We start from the raw sequence: 17,500 nt of genomic DNA on the forward strand, positions 1-17,500 counted from the left end.
GAGGGGAGTTCCTTACTGAGACCTAGACAACCAGGTGAGGGGAGGTCCTTACTGAGACCTAGACAACCAGGTGAGGGGAGTTCCTTACTGAGACCTAGACAACCAGGTGAGGAGAGTTCCTTACTGAGACCTAGACAACCAGGTGAGGAGAGTTCCTTACTGAGACCTAGACAACCAGGTGAGGAGAGTTCCTTACTGAGACCTGGACAACCAGGTGAGGGGAGTTCCTTACTGAGACCTAGACAACCAGGTGAGGGGAGACCTAGACAACCAGGTGAGGAGAGTTCCTTACTGAGACCTAGACAACCAGGTGAGGGGAGTTCCTTACTGAGACCTAGACAACCAGGTGAGGGGAGACCTAGACAACCAGGTGAGGAGAGTTCCTTACTGAGACCTAGACAACCAGGTGAGGAGAGTTCCTTACTGAGACCTAGACAACCAGGTGAGGGGAGTTCCTTACTGAGACCTAGACAACCAGGTGAGGGGAGTTCCTTACTGAGACCTAGACAACCAGGTGAGGAGAGTTCCTTACTGAGACCTAGACAACCAGGTGAGGAGAGTTCCTTACTGAGACCTAGACAACCAGGTGAGGAGAGTTCCTTACTGAGACCTAGACAACCAGGTGAGGGGAGTCCTAGATAACCAGGTGAGGGGAGTTCCTTACTGAGACCTAGACAACCAGGTGAGGGGAGTTCCTTACTGAGACCTGGACAACCAGGTGAGGGGAGGTCCTTACTGAGACCTAGACAACCAGTTGAGGGGAGGTCCTTACTGAGACCTAGACAACCAGGTGAGGGGAGTTCCTTACTGAGACCTAGACAACCAGGTGAGGGGAGTTCCTTACTGAGACCTAGACAACCAGGTGAGGAGAGTTCCTTACTGAGACCTAGACAACCAGGTGAGGGGAGACCTAGACAACCAGGTGAGGAGAGACCTAGACAACCAGGTGAGGGGAGTTCCTTACTGAGACCTAGACAACCAGGTGAGGAGAGTTCCTTACTGAGACCTAGACAACCAGGTGAGGAGAGTTCCTTACTGAGACCTAGACAACCAGGTGAGGGGAGACCTAGACAACCAGGTGAGGGGAGTTCCTTACTGAGACCTAGACAACCAGGTGAGGGGAGGTCCTTACTGAGACCTAGACAACCAGGTGAGGGGAGTTCCTTACTGAGACCTAGACAACCAGGTGAGGGGAGACCTAGACAACCAGGTGAGGGGAGTTCCTTACTGAGACCTAGACAACCAGGTGAGGAGAGTTCCTTACTGAGACCTAGACAACCAGGTGAGGAGAGTTCCTTACTGAGACCTAGACAACCAGGTGAGGGGAGTTCCTTACTGAGACCTAGACAACCAGGTGAGGGGAGGTCCTTACTGAGACCTAGACAACCAGGTGAGGAGAGTTCCTTACTGAGACCTAGACAACCAGGTGAGGAGAGTTCCTTACTGAGACCTAGACAACCAGGTGAGGGGAGTTCCTTACTGAGACCTAGACAACCAGGTGGGGGGAGTTCCTTACTGAGACCTAGACAACCAGGTGAGGGGAGGTCCTTACTGAGACCTAGACAACCAGGTGAGGAGAGTTCCTTACTGAGACCTAGACAACCAGGTGAGGAGAGTTCCTTACTGAGACCTAGACAACCAGGTGAGGGGAGTTCCTTACTGAGACCTAGACAACCAGGTGAGGGGAGGTCCTTACTGAGACCTAGACAACCAGGTGAGGAGAGTTCCTTACTGAGACCTAGACAACCAGGTGAGGGGGAGACCTAGACAACCAGGTGAGGGGAGGTCCTTACTGAGACCTAGACAACCAGGTGAGGGGAGTTCCTTACTGAGACCTAGACAACCAGGTGAGGGGAGTTCCTTACTGAGACCTAGACAACCAGGTGAGGAGAGTTCCTTACTGAGACCTAGACAACCAGGTGAGGGGAGACCTAGACAACCAGGTGAGGGGAGGTCCTTACTGAGACCTAGACAACCAGGTGAGGGGAGTTCCTTACTGAGACCTAGACAACCAGGTGAGGGGAGTTCCTTACTGAGACCTGGACAACCAGGTGAGGGGAGACCTAGACAACCAGGTGAGGGGAGTTCCTTACTGAGACCTAGACAACCAGGTGAGGGGAGACCTAGACAACCAGGTGAGGGGAGTTCCTTACTGAGACCTAGACAACCAGGTGAGGAGAGACCTAGACAACCAGGTGAGGAGAGTTCCTTACTGAGACCTAGACAACCAGGTGAGGGTAGGTCCTTACTGAGACCTAGACAACCAGGTGAGGAGAGTTCCTTACTGAGACCTAGACAACCAGGTGAGGGGAGACCTAGACAACCAGGTGAGGGGAGTTCCTTACTGAGACCTAGACAACCAGGTGAGTTGAGTTCCTTACTGAGACCTAGACAACCAGGTGAGGAGAGTTCCTTACTGAGACCTAGACAACCAGGTGAGGGGAGTTCCTTACTGAGACCTAGACAACCAGGTGAGGAGAGTTCCTTACTGAGACCTAGACAACCAGGTGAGGAGAGTTCCTTACTGAGACCTAGACAACCAGGTGAGGAGAGTTCCTTACTGAGACCTAGACAACCAGGTGAGGGGAGTTCCTTACTGAGACCTAGACAACCAGGTGAGGAGAGTTCCTTACTGAGACCTAGACAACCAGGTGAGGGGAGGTCCTTACTGAGACCTAGACAACCAGGTGAGGAGAGTTCCTTACTGAGACCTAGACAACCAGGTGAGGGGAGACCTAGACAACCAGGTGAGGGGAGTTCCTTACTAATGTCTTTACCCGTCTCCCTCCTCCCTCCCTGTCTCCCCCCCTCCCTGTCTTTACCCGTCTCCCTCCTCCCTCCCTGTCTCCCCCCCCCTCCCTGTCTCCCCCCTCCCCGTCTCCCCCCCTCCCTGTCTTTACCCATCTCCCTCCCTGTCTCTCCCCCCTCCCTGTCTTTACCCGTCTCCCCCCTCCCTGTTTTTACCCGTCTCCCTCCTCCCTCCCTGTCTCCCCCCTCCCCGTCTCCCTCCTCCCCTTCTCCCCCCTCCGTGTCTTTACCCGTCTCCCCCCTCCCTCCCTGTCTTTACCCGTCTCCCCCCTCCCCGTCTCCCCCCTCCCTCTCTCCCCCCTCCCTGTCTTTACTTGTCTCCCCCCCTCCCTGTCCTTACCCGTCTCCCCCCTCCCCGTCTCCCCCCCTCCCCGTCTCCCCCCTCCCCCGTCTCCTCCCTCCCCGTCTCCCCCCTCCCCGTCTCCTCCCTCCCCGTCTCCCTCCTCCCTGTCTCCCCCCTCCCCGTCTCCCCCCTCCCTGTCAGATATTTGTGGAGTCGTTGCTGTGCAGTAGCTGTCCGGAGAACGTGTCCCTGGCCGGTCAGCTGATCCACTGTTCAGCGGTCAGCCATGATGTGTTTCCGGTCAGTGTTTCATTCCGAGACCGGGGTCGCGGCGGCGCGAGCGCTAAGGTCAACTACCACACGGCCGTAGAGCTGGTTCTGGCCGCTGCCAGGGAATATTTCAACTCGTCCAGCAGCCTCACCGACCCCTGTATAGACCTGGCACGGTGAGTAAGGGTTGGTTTTGTCCACATTTCTGAAGACGTGTCTTAATGCATCTCAGAAGGACTGCCCAGGTAAGGGGAACAGGAACTGGGTCATCAGTCTTTAATAGTAACCGATGGAACGACCCGGTGTTTCTCACGAGGACGCCACCGTCCCTCCTGGTGAGTGTCCTTCGACGACGGTCTGGTCGGTACAGATTGGGTTGTTGTTGTGTCGATTTTAGGAACAGCGGGTGGAAACCTCGATCCCTGAATCGACATCTCCAACATCCTGGTCTTGACGAGAAGTTTAAACAAAAACAACTGTCTGGCGGGAGGTTCTTGTTAACCTCCAAAATGGGACGTCTCATCACAGGCCGTCTTTCCAGTTACCCTGAAAACCAGAACATCTGGTTGGTGGGGACTCTACGGAGGGTAGAACATCCGGTTGGTGGGGACTCTACGGAGGGTAGAACATCTGGTTGGTGGGGACTCTACGGAGGGTAGAACATCTGGTTGGTGGGGACTCTACGGAGGGTAGAACATCCGGTTGGTGGGGACTCTACGGAGGGTAGAACATCCGGTTGGTGGGGACTCTACGGAGGGTAGAACATCCGCTTGGTGGGGACTCTACGGAGGGTAGAACATCTGGTTGGTGGGGACTCTACGGAGGGTAGAACATCTGGTTGGTGGGGACTCTACGGAGGGTAGAACATCTGGTTGGTGGGGACTCTACGGAGGGTAGAACATCTGGTTGGTGGGGACTCTACGGAGGGTAGAACATCTGGTTGGTGGGGACTCTACGGAGGGTAGAACATCTGGTTGGTGGGGACTCTACGGAGGGTAGAACATCTGGTTGGTGGGGACTCTACGGAGGGTAGAACATCTGGTTGGTGGGGACTCTACGGAGGGTAGAACATCTGGTTGGTGGGGACTCTACGGAGGGTAGAACATCTGGTTGGTGGGGACTCTACGGAGGGTAGAACATCTGGTTGGTGGGGACTCTACGGAGGGTAGAACATCTGGTTGGTGGGGGCTCTACGGAGGGTAGAACATCTGGTTGGTGGGGACTCTACGGAGGGTAGAACATCTGGTTGGTGGGGGCTGTACGGAGGGTAGAACATCTGGTTGGTGGGGACTCTACGGAGGGTAGAACATCTGGTTGGTGGGGACTCTACGGAGGGTAGAACATCTGGTTGGTGGGGACTCTACGGAGGGTAGAACATCTGGTTGGTGGGGACTCTACGGAGGGTAGAACATCTGGTTGGTGGGGACTCTACGGAGGGTAGAACATCTGGTTGGTGGGGACTCTACGGAGGGTAGAACATCTGGTTGGTGGGGGCTCTACGGAGGGTAGAACATCTGGTTGGTGGGGGCTCTACGGAGGGTAGAACATCTGGTTGGTGGGGACTCTACGGAGGGTAGAACATCTGGTTGGTGGGGACTCTACGGAGGGTAGAACATCTGGTTGGTGGGGACTCTACGGAGGGTAGAACATCTGGTTGGTGGGGGCTCTACGGAGGGTAGAACATCTGGTTGGTGGGGGCTCTACGGAGGGTAGAACATCCGGTTGGTGGGGGCTCTACGGAGGGTAGAACATCTGGTTGGTGGGGACTCTACGGAGGGTAGAACATCCGGTTGGTGGGGACTCTACGGAGGATAGAACATCCGGTTGGTGGGGACTCTACGGAGGGTAGAACATCCGGTTGGTGGGGACTCTACGGAGGGTAGAACATCCGGTTGGTGGGGTCTCTACGGAGGGTAGAACATCTGGTTGGTGGGGTCTCTACGGAGGGTAGAACATCTGGTTGGTGGGGGCTCTACGGAGGGTAGAACATCTGGTTGGTGGGGGCTCTACGGAGGCTGTAGTGAACAGACTTTCCTCTCCTTTCCTCCTCTAGTCAGTAGAAATGCTTCATAAGCAGTATTTAAGCTGCTGATTTCGTCCTGGTCAGAAGTAGTGCGCTCTATAGGGAATAGGATGCTTTTTGGGACGCGGGTCCGTAGAAGCGTTGGTGAATCAGCAGAAAGCCAATGTTCAGAGATAAATGGTGAAGCTTAAATCTCAGAAATGTGTTGTTTTTAATACTGATACCTCGTCTGTCTCTATATGTCAACCTGGTTTATATGTTTCATTAACTTTATTTATTCTGTTATTTTTTTTCTTCTACAATCTGTTTCTAAAGTAATGGGGTTTATTCTGCAAACCTCAGAAAATATGATTTAAGATTTGATTGGTTGCTGTGCGTTTCAGGGCGCGTCTGATTGGTTGCTGTGCGTTTCAGGGCGTGTCTCATTGGTTGCTGTGCGTTTCAGGGCGTGTCTGATTGGTTGCTGTGCGTTTCAGGGCGTGTCTGATTGGTTGCTGTGCGTTTCAGGGCGTGTCTGATTGGTTGCTGTGCGTTTCAGGGCGTGTCTGATTGGTTGTTGTGTGTTTCAGGGCGTGTCTGATTGGTTGCTGTGCGTTTCAGGGCGTGTCTGATTGGTTGCTGTGTGTTTCAGGGCGTGTCTGATTGGTTGCTGTGTGTTTCAGGGCGTGTCTGATTGGTTGCTGTGCGTTTCAGGGCGCGTCTGATTGGTTGCTGTGTGTTTCAAGGCGTGTCTGATTGGGTGCTGTGCGTTTCAGGGCGCGTCTGATTGGTTGCTGTGCGTTTCAGGGCGTGTCTGAAGCTGATCACAGACTGTCCACCAGCGGTTCAAGAGGAGATGGATATCATCAGCGCCCTCTCTATGCTGGAGTACTTCAACGTCAAAATACTACCTCTACAAGGTACTGCTATAATACTACCTCTATACAGTACTGTTAAAATACTACCACTACAAGGTACTGTTATAATACTACCAATACACAGTACTGTTAAAATACTACCTCTACAAGGTACTGCTATAATACTACCAATACACAGTACTGTTAAAATACTACCTCTACAAGGTACTGCTATAATACTACCAATACACAGTACTGTTATAATACTACCACTACTGTTATAATACTACCACTACTGTTAAAATACTACCTCTACAAGGTACTGTTAAAATACTACCTCTACAAGGTACTGTTAAAATACTACCTCTACAAGGTACTGTCAAAATACTACCTCTACAAGGTACTGTTAAAATACTACCTCTACACAGTACTGTTATAATACTACCACTACTGTTATAATACTATCTCTACAAGGTACTGCTATAATACTACCACTACACAGTACTGTTATAATACTACCACTACAAGGTACTGTTATAATACTACCACTACACAGTACTGTTATAATACTACCACTACACAGTACTGTTAAAATACTACCTCTACACAGTACTGTTATAATACTACCTCTACACAGTACTGTTATAATACTACCTCTACACTGTACTGTTATAATACTACCACTACACAGTACTGTTATAATACTACCTCTACACTGTACTGTTATAATACTACCACTACACAGTACTGTTATAATATTACCACTACAATGTACTGTTATAATACTACCTCTACACTGTACTGTTATAATACTACCTCTACGCAGTAATGTTATAATACTTCCACTACACTGTACTGTTATAATACTACCACTACACAGTACTGTTATAATACTACCACTACACAGTACAGTTATAATACTACCACTACACAGTACTGTTATAATACTACCACTACACGGTACTGTTATAATACTACCACTGCACAGTACTGTTATAATACTACCACTACTGTTATAATACTACCACTACACAGTACTGTTATAATACTACCACTACACAGTACTGTCATAATACTACCACTACAAGGTACTGTCATAATACTACCACTACACAGTACTGTTATAATACTTCCACTACACTGTATTGTTATAATACTACCACTACTGTTATAATACTACCTCTACACAGTACTGTTATAATACTACCACTACACAGTACTGTTATAATACTACCACTACACAGTACTGTTATACTACTACCACTACACAGTACTGTTATAATACTTCCACTACACAGTACTGTTATAATACTACCACTACACAGTACTGTTATAATACTACCACTACACAGTACTGTTATAATACTACCACTACACAGTACTGTTATAATACTTCCACTACACAGTACTGTTATAATACTTCCACTACACAGTACTGTTATAATACTACCACTACACAGTACTGTTATAATACTTCCACTACACAGTACTGTTATAATACTACCACTACACAGTACTGTTATAATACTACCACTACACAGTACTGTTATAATACTACCACTACACGGTACTGTTATAATACTACCACTACACGGTACTGTTATAATATTACCACTACAAAGTACTGTTATAATACTACCACTACACAGTACTGTTATAATACTACCTCTACACAGTACTGTTATAATACTACCACTACACAGTACTGTTATAATACTACCACTACACAGTACTGTTATAATACTACCTCTACACAGTACTGTTATAATACTACCTCTACACAGTACTGTTATAATACTACCACTACACGGTACTGTTATAATACTACCACTACACAGTACTGTTATAATACTTCCACTACACAGTACTGTTATAATACTACCACTACACAGTACTGTTATAATACTACCTCTACAAGAAACCACTAATAATGCATTATTATTCCCATACCATTATTAAAGAGAATCAGAGAAATTATGCGTAGTTTCTATTTAGCTTATTCAATCCTGTCTCAAAATATAACTCTGTCCCTTTAAGACACAACAAAAAATAAAAAGCTCTGTCCCTGACAGATTCCACCCCAAAGCACCGGTCCAAGTTCATTTTATTCATTTATCTTTTTTTTTTTTCTCCCCCTGTTCGAGTCGAAAGTTTCCATCTATGAACTGCAGCTCTGATTGGTTATGGCTCACCGCTCTGTGTAGAATGTGCCTGAGTCGTGCCTGTCGATCCTCCTCCGATGTGTTGAACGCACATCCCTTCATCTGATACCTAAATATATGGTTATTTATGGATCAACTGTCGAGCAAACATCTGTTTGATGGTCTAATTAGAGGTGAAATTGTGTGTGTGTGGTGTGTGGTGGTGTGTTTGGTGTGTGGTGTGTGTGTGGTGTGTGTGTGAGTGTGTGGTGTGTGTGTGTGAGTGTGTGTGTGTGTGTGGTGTGTGTGTGGTGTGTGTGTGGTGTGTGTGTGAGTGTGTGGTGTGTGTGTGTGAGTGTGTGGTGTGTGTGGTGTGTGTGGTGTGTGAGTGTGTGTGTGGTGTGTGTGAGTGTGTGTGAGTGTGGTGAGTGTGTGGTGTGTGTGTGTGTGTGTGGTGTGTGTGTGGTGTGTGGTGTGTGTGTGGTGTGTGTGAGTGTGGTGAGTGTGTGGTGTGTGTGTGTGTGGTTGGTGTGTGTGAGTGTGTGGTGAGTGTGTGGTGTGTGTGTGGTGTGTGTGTGTGTGTGGTGTGTGTGAGTGTGTGGTGTGTGTGGTGTGTGTGTGTGTGTGGTGTGTGTGTGAGTGTGTGGTGTGTGTGGTGTGTGTGTGGTGTGTGTGTGTGGTGTGTGTGTGTGTGTGTGGTGTGTGTGTGGTGTGTGTGTGTGTGGTGTGTGGTGTGTGTGTGGTGTGTGTGTGGTGTGTGTGGTGTGTGTGTGTGGTGTGTGTGTGTGGTGTGTGTGTGGGTGTGTGTGTGGTGTGGTGTGTGTGGTGTGTGGGTGTGGTGTGTGTGTGTGTGTGGTGTGTGTGTGTGTGGTTGTGTGGTGTGTGTGTGTGTGTGGTGTGTGTGTGGTGTGTGTGTGGTGTGTGTGTGTGGTGTGGTGTGTGTGTGTGTGGTGTGTGTGGTGTGTGTGGTGAGTGTGTGTGTGTGTGTGTGTGTGTGTGTGTGTGTGTGTGTGTGTGGTGTGTGTGGTGTGTACTACGGCGCCTTCGGAAAAATATTCAGACCCCTTGACTTTTTCCACATTTTGTTACTTTACAGCCTTATTCTAAAATGTATTAAATTGTCCCCCCCCTCTTATCACACAAAATACCCCATAATGACAAAGCAAAAATAGTTTTTTAGAAAATGTTGCTAATTATGAAGTATTTTAAACATAAATATCACATTTACATAAGTATTCAGACCCTTTACTCAGTACTTTGTTGAAGCACCTTTGGCAGCGATTACATCCTTGAGTCTTCTTGGGTATGACGCTACAAGCTTGGAACACCTGTATTTGGGGAGTTTCTCCCATTCTTCTCTGCAGATCCTCTCAAGCTCTGTCAGGTTGGATGGGGAGCGTTTCTGCACAGTATAGATGTTACCAGGTTTCCTCCAGACGTGACGCTTGACATTCAGGCCAAAGAGTAAAATGTTGGTTTCATCAGACAAAATAATATTTTTCCTCATGTTCTGGAGAGTCGTTAGGTGCCTTTTGGCAAACTCCAAGCAGGCTGTCATGTATCTTTTACTGAGGAGTGGCTTCCATCTGGCCACTCTACCATAAAGGTCTGATTGGTGGAGTGCTGCAGAGATGGTTGTCCTTCTGGAAGATTCTCCCATCTCCACAGAGGAACTCTGTCTTAGTGACCATGGGGTTCTTGGTCAACTCCCTGACCAAGGCCCTTCTCCTCCGATTGCTCAGTTTGGCCGGACGGCCAGCTCTACGAAGAGTCTTGGTGGTTCTAAACTTATTCCATTTAAGAATGATGGAGGCCACTGTGTTCTTGGGGACCTTCAATGCTGCAGAAATGTTTTGGTACCCTTCCCCAGATCTGTGCCTCGACACAATCCTGTCTCGGAGCTCTACGGACAATTCCTTCGACCTCATGGCTTGGTTTTTGCTCTGACATGCACTGTCAACTGTGGGACCTTATATAGACAGGTGTGTGCCTTTCCAAATCATGTCCAATCAGTTGAATTTACCACAGGTGGACTCCAATCAAGTTGTAGAAACATCTCAAGGATGATCAATGGAAACAGGAAGCATCTGAGCTCAATTTACCGTCTCATAGCAAAGGGTCTGAATACTTACGTAAATAAGGTATTTCTGTTTTTGCTTTGTCATTATGGGGTATTGTGTGTAGATTAAGGCTGTAACGTAAAACAATGTGGAAAAAAGTCAAGGGGTCAAGTCTGAATACTTCCTGAAGCCACTATGTGTGTGTCCTAGTGATCATTAGCATTCAGTGCTCCCTCCCTTAATCGTTGTGAGTCTGGTCCTCCCGCGGGGTCAGGCTCCAGGTACTCCTGCTGTCCTCCCCCGGGGGTCAGGCTCCAGGTACTCCTGCTGTCCTCCCCCGGGGTCAGGCTCCAGGTACTCCTGCTGTCCTCCCCCGGGGGTCAGGCTCCAGGTACTCCTGCTGTCCTCCCCCGGGGTCAGGCTCCAGGTACTCCTGCTGTACACAATTCCCTGATCTGTGACGTTGAATTGGGGAGAAGGCAGTTGTGACACGTGTGCCATCCATATACAGCCAGGTATTCATACGGCCAGGTATTCATACGGCCAGGTATTCATACGGCCAGGTATTCATACGGCCAGGTATTCATACGGCCAGGTTCGAAGGCGCCTCCTTTCGATCTGGGTCCGACCACACAGATAGTTGAGGAGTTGATCATGTCAACAATAACAACCGGTATACATGCTTCATACAAACCTACTCTACGGAGCCACCGGCCATCATACAAACCTATTCTACGGAGCCACCGGCCGTCATACAAACCTACTCTACGGAGCCACCGGCCGTCATACAAACCTACTCTACGGAGCCACCGGCCGTCATACAAACCTACTCTACGGAGCCACCGGCCGTCATACAAACCTACTCTACGGAGCCACCGGCCATCATACAAACCTACTCTACGGAGCCACCGGCCGTCATACAAACTTACTCTACGGAGCCACCGGCCGCCATACAAACCTACTCTACGGAGCCACCGGCCGTCATACAAACCTACTCTACGGAGCCACCGGCCGTCATACAAACCTACTCTACGGAGCCACCGGCCGTCATACAAACCTACTCTACGGAGCCACCGGCCGTCATACAAACCTACTCTACGGAGCCACCGGCCGTCATACAAACCTACTCTACGGAGCCACCGGCCGTCATACAAACCTACTCTACGGAGCCACCGGCCGTCATACAAACCTACTCTACGGAGCCACCGGCCGTCATACAAACCTACTCTACGGAGCCACCGGCCGTCATACAAACCTACTCTACGGAGCCACCGGCCGTCATACAAACCTACTCTACGGAGCCACCGGCCGTCATACAAACCTACTCTACGGAGCCACCGGCCGTCATACAAACCTACTCTACGGAGCCACCGGCCGTCATACAAACCTACTCTACGGAGCCACCGGCCGCCATACAAACCTACTCTACGGAGCCACCGGCCGTCATACAAACCTACTCTACGGAGCCACCGGCCATCATACAAACCTACTCTACGGAGCCACCGGCCGTCATACAAACCTACTCTACGGAGCCACCGGCCGTCATACAAACCTACTCTACGGAGCCACCGGCCGTCATACAAACCTACTCTACGGAGCCACCGGCCATCATACAAACCTACTCTACGGAGCCACCGGCCGTCATACAAACCTACTCTACGGAGCCACCGGCCGTCATACAAACCTACTCTACGGAGTCACCGGCCATCATACAAACCTACTCTACGGAAAATGTTGATTACAAAGTTATAATTTTCCGATTATAACTCTTCAAACATTTTAATATCTGATCAATTATGTCTTCTGTTAATTAATTATTAATTATTACCTCATTAGTCTCATTCCAAACATTGTAAAATTCTTGGTTATCTGCGCGAACCCTAGTTTTCGTTATGAATCAACAATATACAAATTGGCTTAATTATTTATTTGCTAACTAAATAATCACAGAAATACATCAGAAACAAACAGTAGGTATCGGTTACTAACAACGATAGAAAAGAGTCCCTAGTGGACGAAGCCGATATGGCGGTTTGGTGGACAGAACCCAACAGTGATTAGAATGGATACTTCAGAGTACCATTCGGGAAATGTTCTCATCGAATAGATGCTTTGGCTTTTGTAGGTATTCTCGTTCTAGACTTACGTTACTTCTAGCTGTTGACTGGTAATTATACGTCTAGGATTTCCTCTTGTTCTGTAGCGATCGATAGTCTGAGTTTAACCATTTCCAGCCATGTAGCCAAACTACAGCTGTATGGTCTAATGGTCTATAAAATTGTAACGTGGGGACTCGTTTCCAACGTGGGGACTCGTTTCCAACGTGGGGACTCGTTTCCAACGCGGGGACTCGTTTCCAACGCGGGGACTCGTTTCCAACGCGGGGACTCGTTTCCAACGCGGGGACTCGTTTCCAACGCGGGGACTCGTTTCCAACGCGGGGACTCGGTTTCCCAACGCGGGGGGGACTCGGTTTCCCAACGCGGGGGGGGGGACTCGGTTTCCCAACGCGGGGGGGGGGACTCGGTTTCCCCAACGCGGGGGGGGGGGGACTCGGATTCCGCAACGCGGGGGGGGGGACTCGGTTTCCCCAACGCGGGGGGGGGGGGGACTCGGTTTCCCCAACGCGGGGGGGGGGGGGACTCGGTTTCCCCAACGCGGGGGGGGGGGGACTCGGTTTCCCCAACGCGGGGGGGGGGACTCGGTTTCCCCAACGCGGGGGGGGACTCGGTTTCCCCAACGCGGGGGGGGAGACTCGGTTTCCCCAACGCGGGGGGAGACTCGGTTTCCCCAACGCGGGGGGGGACTCGGTTTCCCAACGCGGGGGGGACTCGGTTTCCCCAACGCGGGGGGGACTCGGTTTCCCCAACGCGGGGGGGGACTCGGTTTCCCCAACGCGGGGGGGGACTCGGTTTCCCAACGCGGGGGGGGACTCGGTTTCCCCAACGCGGGGGGGGGGGGGACTCGGTTTCCCCAACGCGGGGGGGGGGACTCGGTTTCCCCAACGCGGGGGGGGGGGGGACTCGGTTTCCCCAACGCGGGGGGGGGGGGGACTCGGTTTCCCCAACGCGGGGGGGGGGGGGACTCGGTTTCCCCAACGCGGGGGGGGGGACTCGGTTTCCCCAACGTCGTTCTCTGACTTCTTAAATGTTCGAGACGTCTGGCATAAAATGCACATTTCGTCAAGGTTGGTTTTATACTCAGGAATTAGAAAGGCTCCTATGATGCCTGATGTAATATCTGGGCTCTCTGACTAGTTAAACCTTTATATGAAAATCCATACTCTCATTTAGAAGGTTAACAATCATATTACATCTTTTCACAAATAGTTTCATATTTAATCACAAACGTTTCACAATATTTAGATGGGGGAAATGCACACTTTAAGAGAGAGAGAGAGCGTTGTTTGTTTCCTGTCCTTTTATGAGATCACCAAATGAAACACACTCGTCACAACTGTCCCTTAAGTGTCCACGGGCCATTCCCACATTCTCAAAAGTAGACATATTGATTAATAATCCCATTTTGGAGATTTAGGAGTTTGGCCAAGTCTCTCTTTGTTCCCAGTTTTTACCAGGTATTAGAGAGGGAGGGAGGGAGAGAGGGAGGGAGAGAGGGAGAGACTCCCCCAGGGCACGTCATCACCATACTCTACAGAGGCACTGGCTGGTCCATCCGACTCGAGGCAGTTTCATGTAAACAACTGTCAATCATTTCCCTGTCAGGTATCATCTCAGTACCTGCATCTAGAAAGACTCTTAAACTGAACTGTAAATGAACACTTCCCCAACAGGCGTCTCAGTGGGGGGGGGGGGGGGGGCCCTGCCTGCCGAGGACAGGTCAAGGCTGCATCTCAAATGCACCCTATTCCCTGTGTAGTGCACTACTTTTGACCAGGGCCCATTGACCCGTAAGGAATAAGGTGCCTTTGAGATGCAGACAGAGAATATACTGGATTAAGTAATGACCTTATTGACCTGAATTTAATATTGTCTCTCTTTCCCCCTGCCCCTCTCTCTCTCTTTCCCCCTGCCCCTCTCTTTCTCTCTTTCCCCCTGCCCCTCTCTTCTCTCTTTCCCCCTGCCCCTCTCTCTCTCTCTTTCCCCCTGCCCCTCTCTCTCTCTTTCCCCCTGCCCCTCTCTCTCTCTCTCTTTCCCCCTGCCCCCTCTCTCTCTCTCTTTCCCCCTGCCCCTCTCTCTCTCTCTCTTTCCCCCTGCCCCTCTCTCTCTCTTTCCCCCTGCCCCCTCTCTCTCTTTCCTCCTGCCCCTCTCTCTCTTTCCCCTGCCCCTCTCTCTCTCTTTCCCCCTGCCCCTCTCTCCCTCACCCCTCCCCCTCTCTCTTCCCCCTGCCCTCTCTCTCTCTCTTCCCCCTCCTCTCTCTCTTCCTCCTGCTCTCTCCTCCCTTCCCCTCTCTCTCTCTCTTCCCCTGCCCCTCTCTCTCTCACTCTCCCCCCTTCCCCTCTCTCTCTCTCTTCCCCTGCCCCTCTCTCTCTTTCCCCCTGCCCCTCTCTCTCTCTTCCCCCTCCCCCTCTCTCTCCCCGCCCCTCTCTCTCTCTTTCCCCGCCCCTCTCTCTCTCTTTCCCCCTTCCCCTCTCTCTCTCTTTCCCCCGCCCCTCTCTCTCTCTTTCCCCTTCCCCTCTCTCTCTCTCTTTCCCCCTACCCCTCTCTCTCTCTTTCCCCCTGCCCCTCTCTCTCTCTCTCTATCCCCCTTCCCCTCTCTCTCTCTCTTTCCCCCTGCCCCTCTCTCTCTCTCTCTTTCCCCCTTCCCCTCTCTCTCTCTCTTTCCCCCTGCCCCTCTCTTTACCCCTTCCCCTCTCTCTCTCTCTTTCCCCCTGCCCCTCTCTCTCTCTCTCTTTCCCCCTTCCCCTCTCTCTCTCTCTTTCCCCCTGCCCCTCTCTCTCTCTTTCCTCCTGCCCCTCTCTCTCTCTTTCCCCCTGCCCCTCTCTCTCTCTCTTTCCCCCTGCCCCTCTCTCTCTCTTTCCCCCTGCCCCTCTCTCTCTCTTTCCCCCTGCCCCTCTCTCTCTCTCTTTCCCCCTACCCCTCTCTCTCTCTTTCCCCCTGCCCCTCTCTCTCTCTTTCCCCCTGCCCCTCTCTCTCTCTTTCCCCCTGCCCCTCTCTCTCTCTTTCCCCCTGCCCCTCTCTCTCTCTTTCCTCCTGCCCCTCTCTCTCTCTTCCCCCTGCCCCTCTCTCTCTCTTTCCCCCTGCCCCTCTCCTCTCTCTTTCCCCCTACCCCTCTCTCTCTCTTTCCTCCTGCCCCTCTCTCTCTCTTTCCCCCTGCCCCTCTCTCTCTCTTTCCCCCTGCCCCTCTCTCTCTCTTTCCCCCTGCCCCTCTCCTCTCTCTCCCCCCTCTCTCTCCTTCCCCCTGCCCCTCTCTCTCCTTCCCCCTGCCCCTCTCTCTCTCTCTCTCTCTCTCTCCCCCTTCCCCTCTCTCTCTCTCTTTCCCCCTGCCCCTCTCTCTCTCTCTTTCCCCCTTCCCCTCTCTCTCTCTCTTTCCCCCTTCCCCTCTCTCTCTCTCTCTCCCCCTTCCCCTCTCTCTCTCTTTCCCCCTTCCCCTCTCTCTCTCTCTCTCCCCCTGCCCCTCTCTCTCTCTCTCTCCCCCTTCCCCTCTCTCTCTCTCTTTCCCCCTGCCCCTCTCTCTCTCCCCCTGCCCCTCTCTCTCTCTTTCCCCCTGCCCCTCTCTCTCTCTTCCCCCTGCCCCTCTCTCTCTCTCTTTCCCCCTGCCCCTCTCTCTCTCTCTTTCCCCCTGCCCCTCTCTCTCTCTATCCCCCTGTCCCTCTCTCTCTCTCTTTCCCCCTGCCCCTCTCTCTCTCTCTCTTTCCCCCTGCCCCTCTCTCTCTCTCTCTTTCCCCCTGCCCCTCTCTCTCTCTCTTTCCCCCTGCCCCTCTCTCTCTCTCTTTCCCCCTGCCCCTCTCTCTCTCTCTTTCCCCCTGCCCCTCTCCTCTCTCTCCCCCCTCTCTCTCTTTCCCCCTGCCCCTCTCCTCTCTCTCCCCCCTCTCTCTCTTTCCCCCTGCCCCTCTCTCTCCTTCCCCCTGCCCCTCTCTCTCTTTCCCCCTGCCCCTCTCCTCTCTCTCCCCCCTCTCTCTCTTTCCCCCTGCCCCTCTCTCTCTCTATCCCCCTGTCCCTCTCTCTCTCTCTTTCCCCCTGCCCCTCTCTCTCTCTCTCTTCCCCCTGCCCCTCTCTCTCTCTCTTTCCCCCTGCCCCTCTCTCTCTCTCTTCCCCCTGCCCCTCTCTCTCTCTCTTTCCCCCTGCCCCTCTCCTCTCTCTCCCCCCTCTCTCTCTTTCCCCCTGCCCCTCTCCTCTCTCTCCCCCCTCTCTCTCTTTCCCCCTGCCCCTCTCTCTCCTTCCCCCTGCCCCTCTCTCTCTTTCCCCCTGCCCCTCTCCTCTCTCTCCCCCCTCTCTCTCTTTCCCCCTGCCCCTCTCTCTCTCTATCCCCCTGTCCCTCTCTCTCTCTCTTTCCCCCTGCCCCTCTCTCTCTCTCTCTTTCCCCCTGCCCCTCTCTCTCTCTCTTTCCCCCTGCCCCTCTCTCTCTCTTTCCCCCTGCCCCTCTCTCTCTCTCTTTCCCCCTGCCCCTCTCTCTCTTTCCCCCTGCCCCTCTCCTCTCTCTCCCCCCTCTCTCTCTTTCCCCCTGCCCCTCTCCTCTCTCTCCCCCCTCTCTCTCTTCCCCCTGCCCCTCTCTCTCCTTCCCCCTGCCCCTCTCTCTCTTTCCCCCTGCCCCTCTCCTCTCTCTCCCCCTCTCTCTCTTTCCCCCTGCCCCTCTCTCATCTTCCCCCTGCCCCTCTCTCCCCTCTCTGCCCCTCTCTCCCCTCTCTGCAGTGCGTCTGCGTGTGGACCGGTTGTCTCTAATTGAGCAGTGTATTTCCCAGTGTTCTAAGGCCTACACCCAATCAGCCCTGCTTCTGGATCTGGCCACACTGCTCAGAGTCGCAGGTAACACACACACAACTAGGGGAAGAGTTTAACCGTGACACACCTACCCAGGGGAAGAGTTTAACCGTGACACACCTACCCAGGGGAAGAGTTTAACCGTGACACACCTACCCAGGGGAATAGTTTAACCGTGACACACCTACCCAGGGGAAT

General features: G+C 52.0%; 1 protein-coding gene across 1 annotated transcript in view; it reads left to right on the forward strand.

Moving 5' to 3' along the window:
• The window catches only part of nbas (NBAS subunit of NRZ tethering complex), a 254,699-nt gene that overhangs the window by 133,703 nt on the left and 103,496 nt on the right, over positions 1 to 17,500 (forward strand). Inside the window, exons 30-32 of the mRNA XM_082977106.1 lie at positions 3,293 to 3,537; positions 6,171 to 6,283; positions 17,234 to 17,347. Coding sequence (XP_082833232.1) covers positions 3,293 to 3,537; positions 6,171 to 6,283; positions 17,234 to 17,347 — 472 coding nt within the window. The remainder of the gene's footprint in view (positions 1 to 3,292; positions 3,538 to 6,170; positions 6,284 to 17,233; positions 17,348 to 17,500) is intronic.

This window comes from Salmo salar, chromosome 06 (assembly GCF_965601325.2).
Source record: "Salmo salar chromosome 06, fSalSal1, whole genome shotgun sequence".
Taxonomy (NCBI): domain Eukaryota; kingdom Metazoa; phylum Chordata; class Actinopteri; order Salmoniformes; family Salmonidae; genus Salmo; species Salmo salar.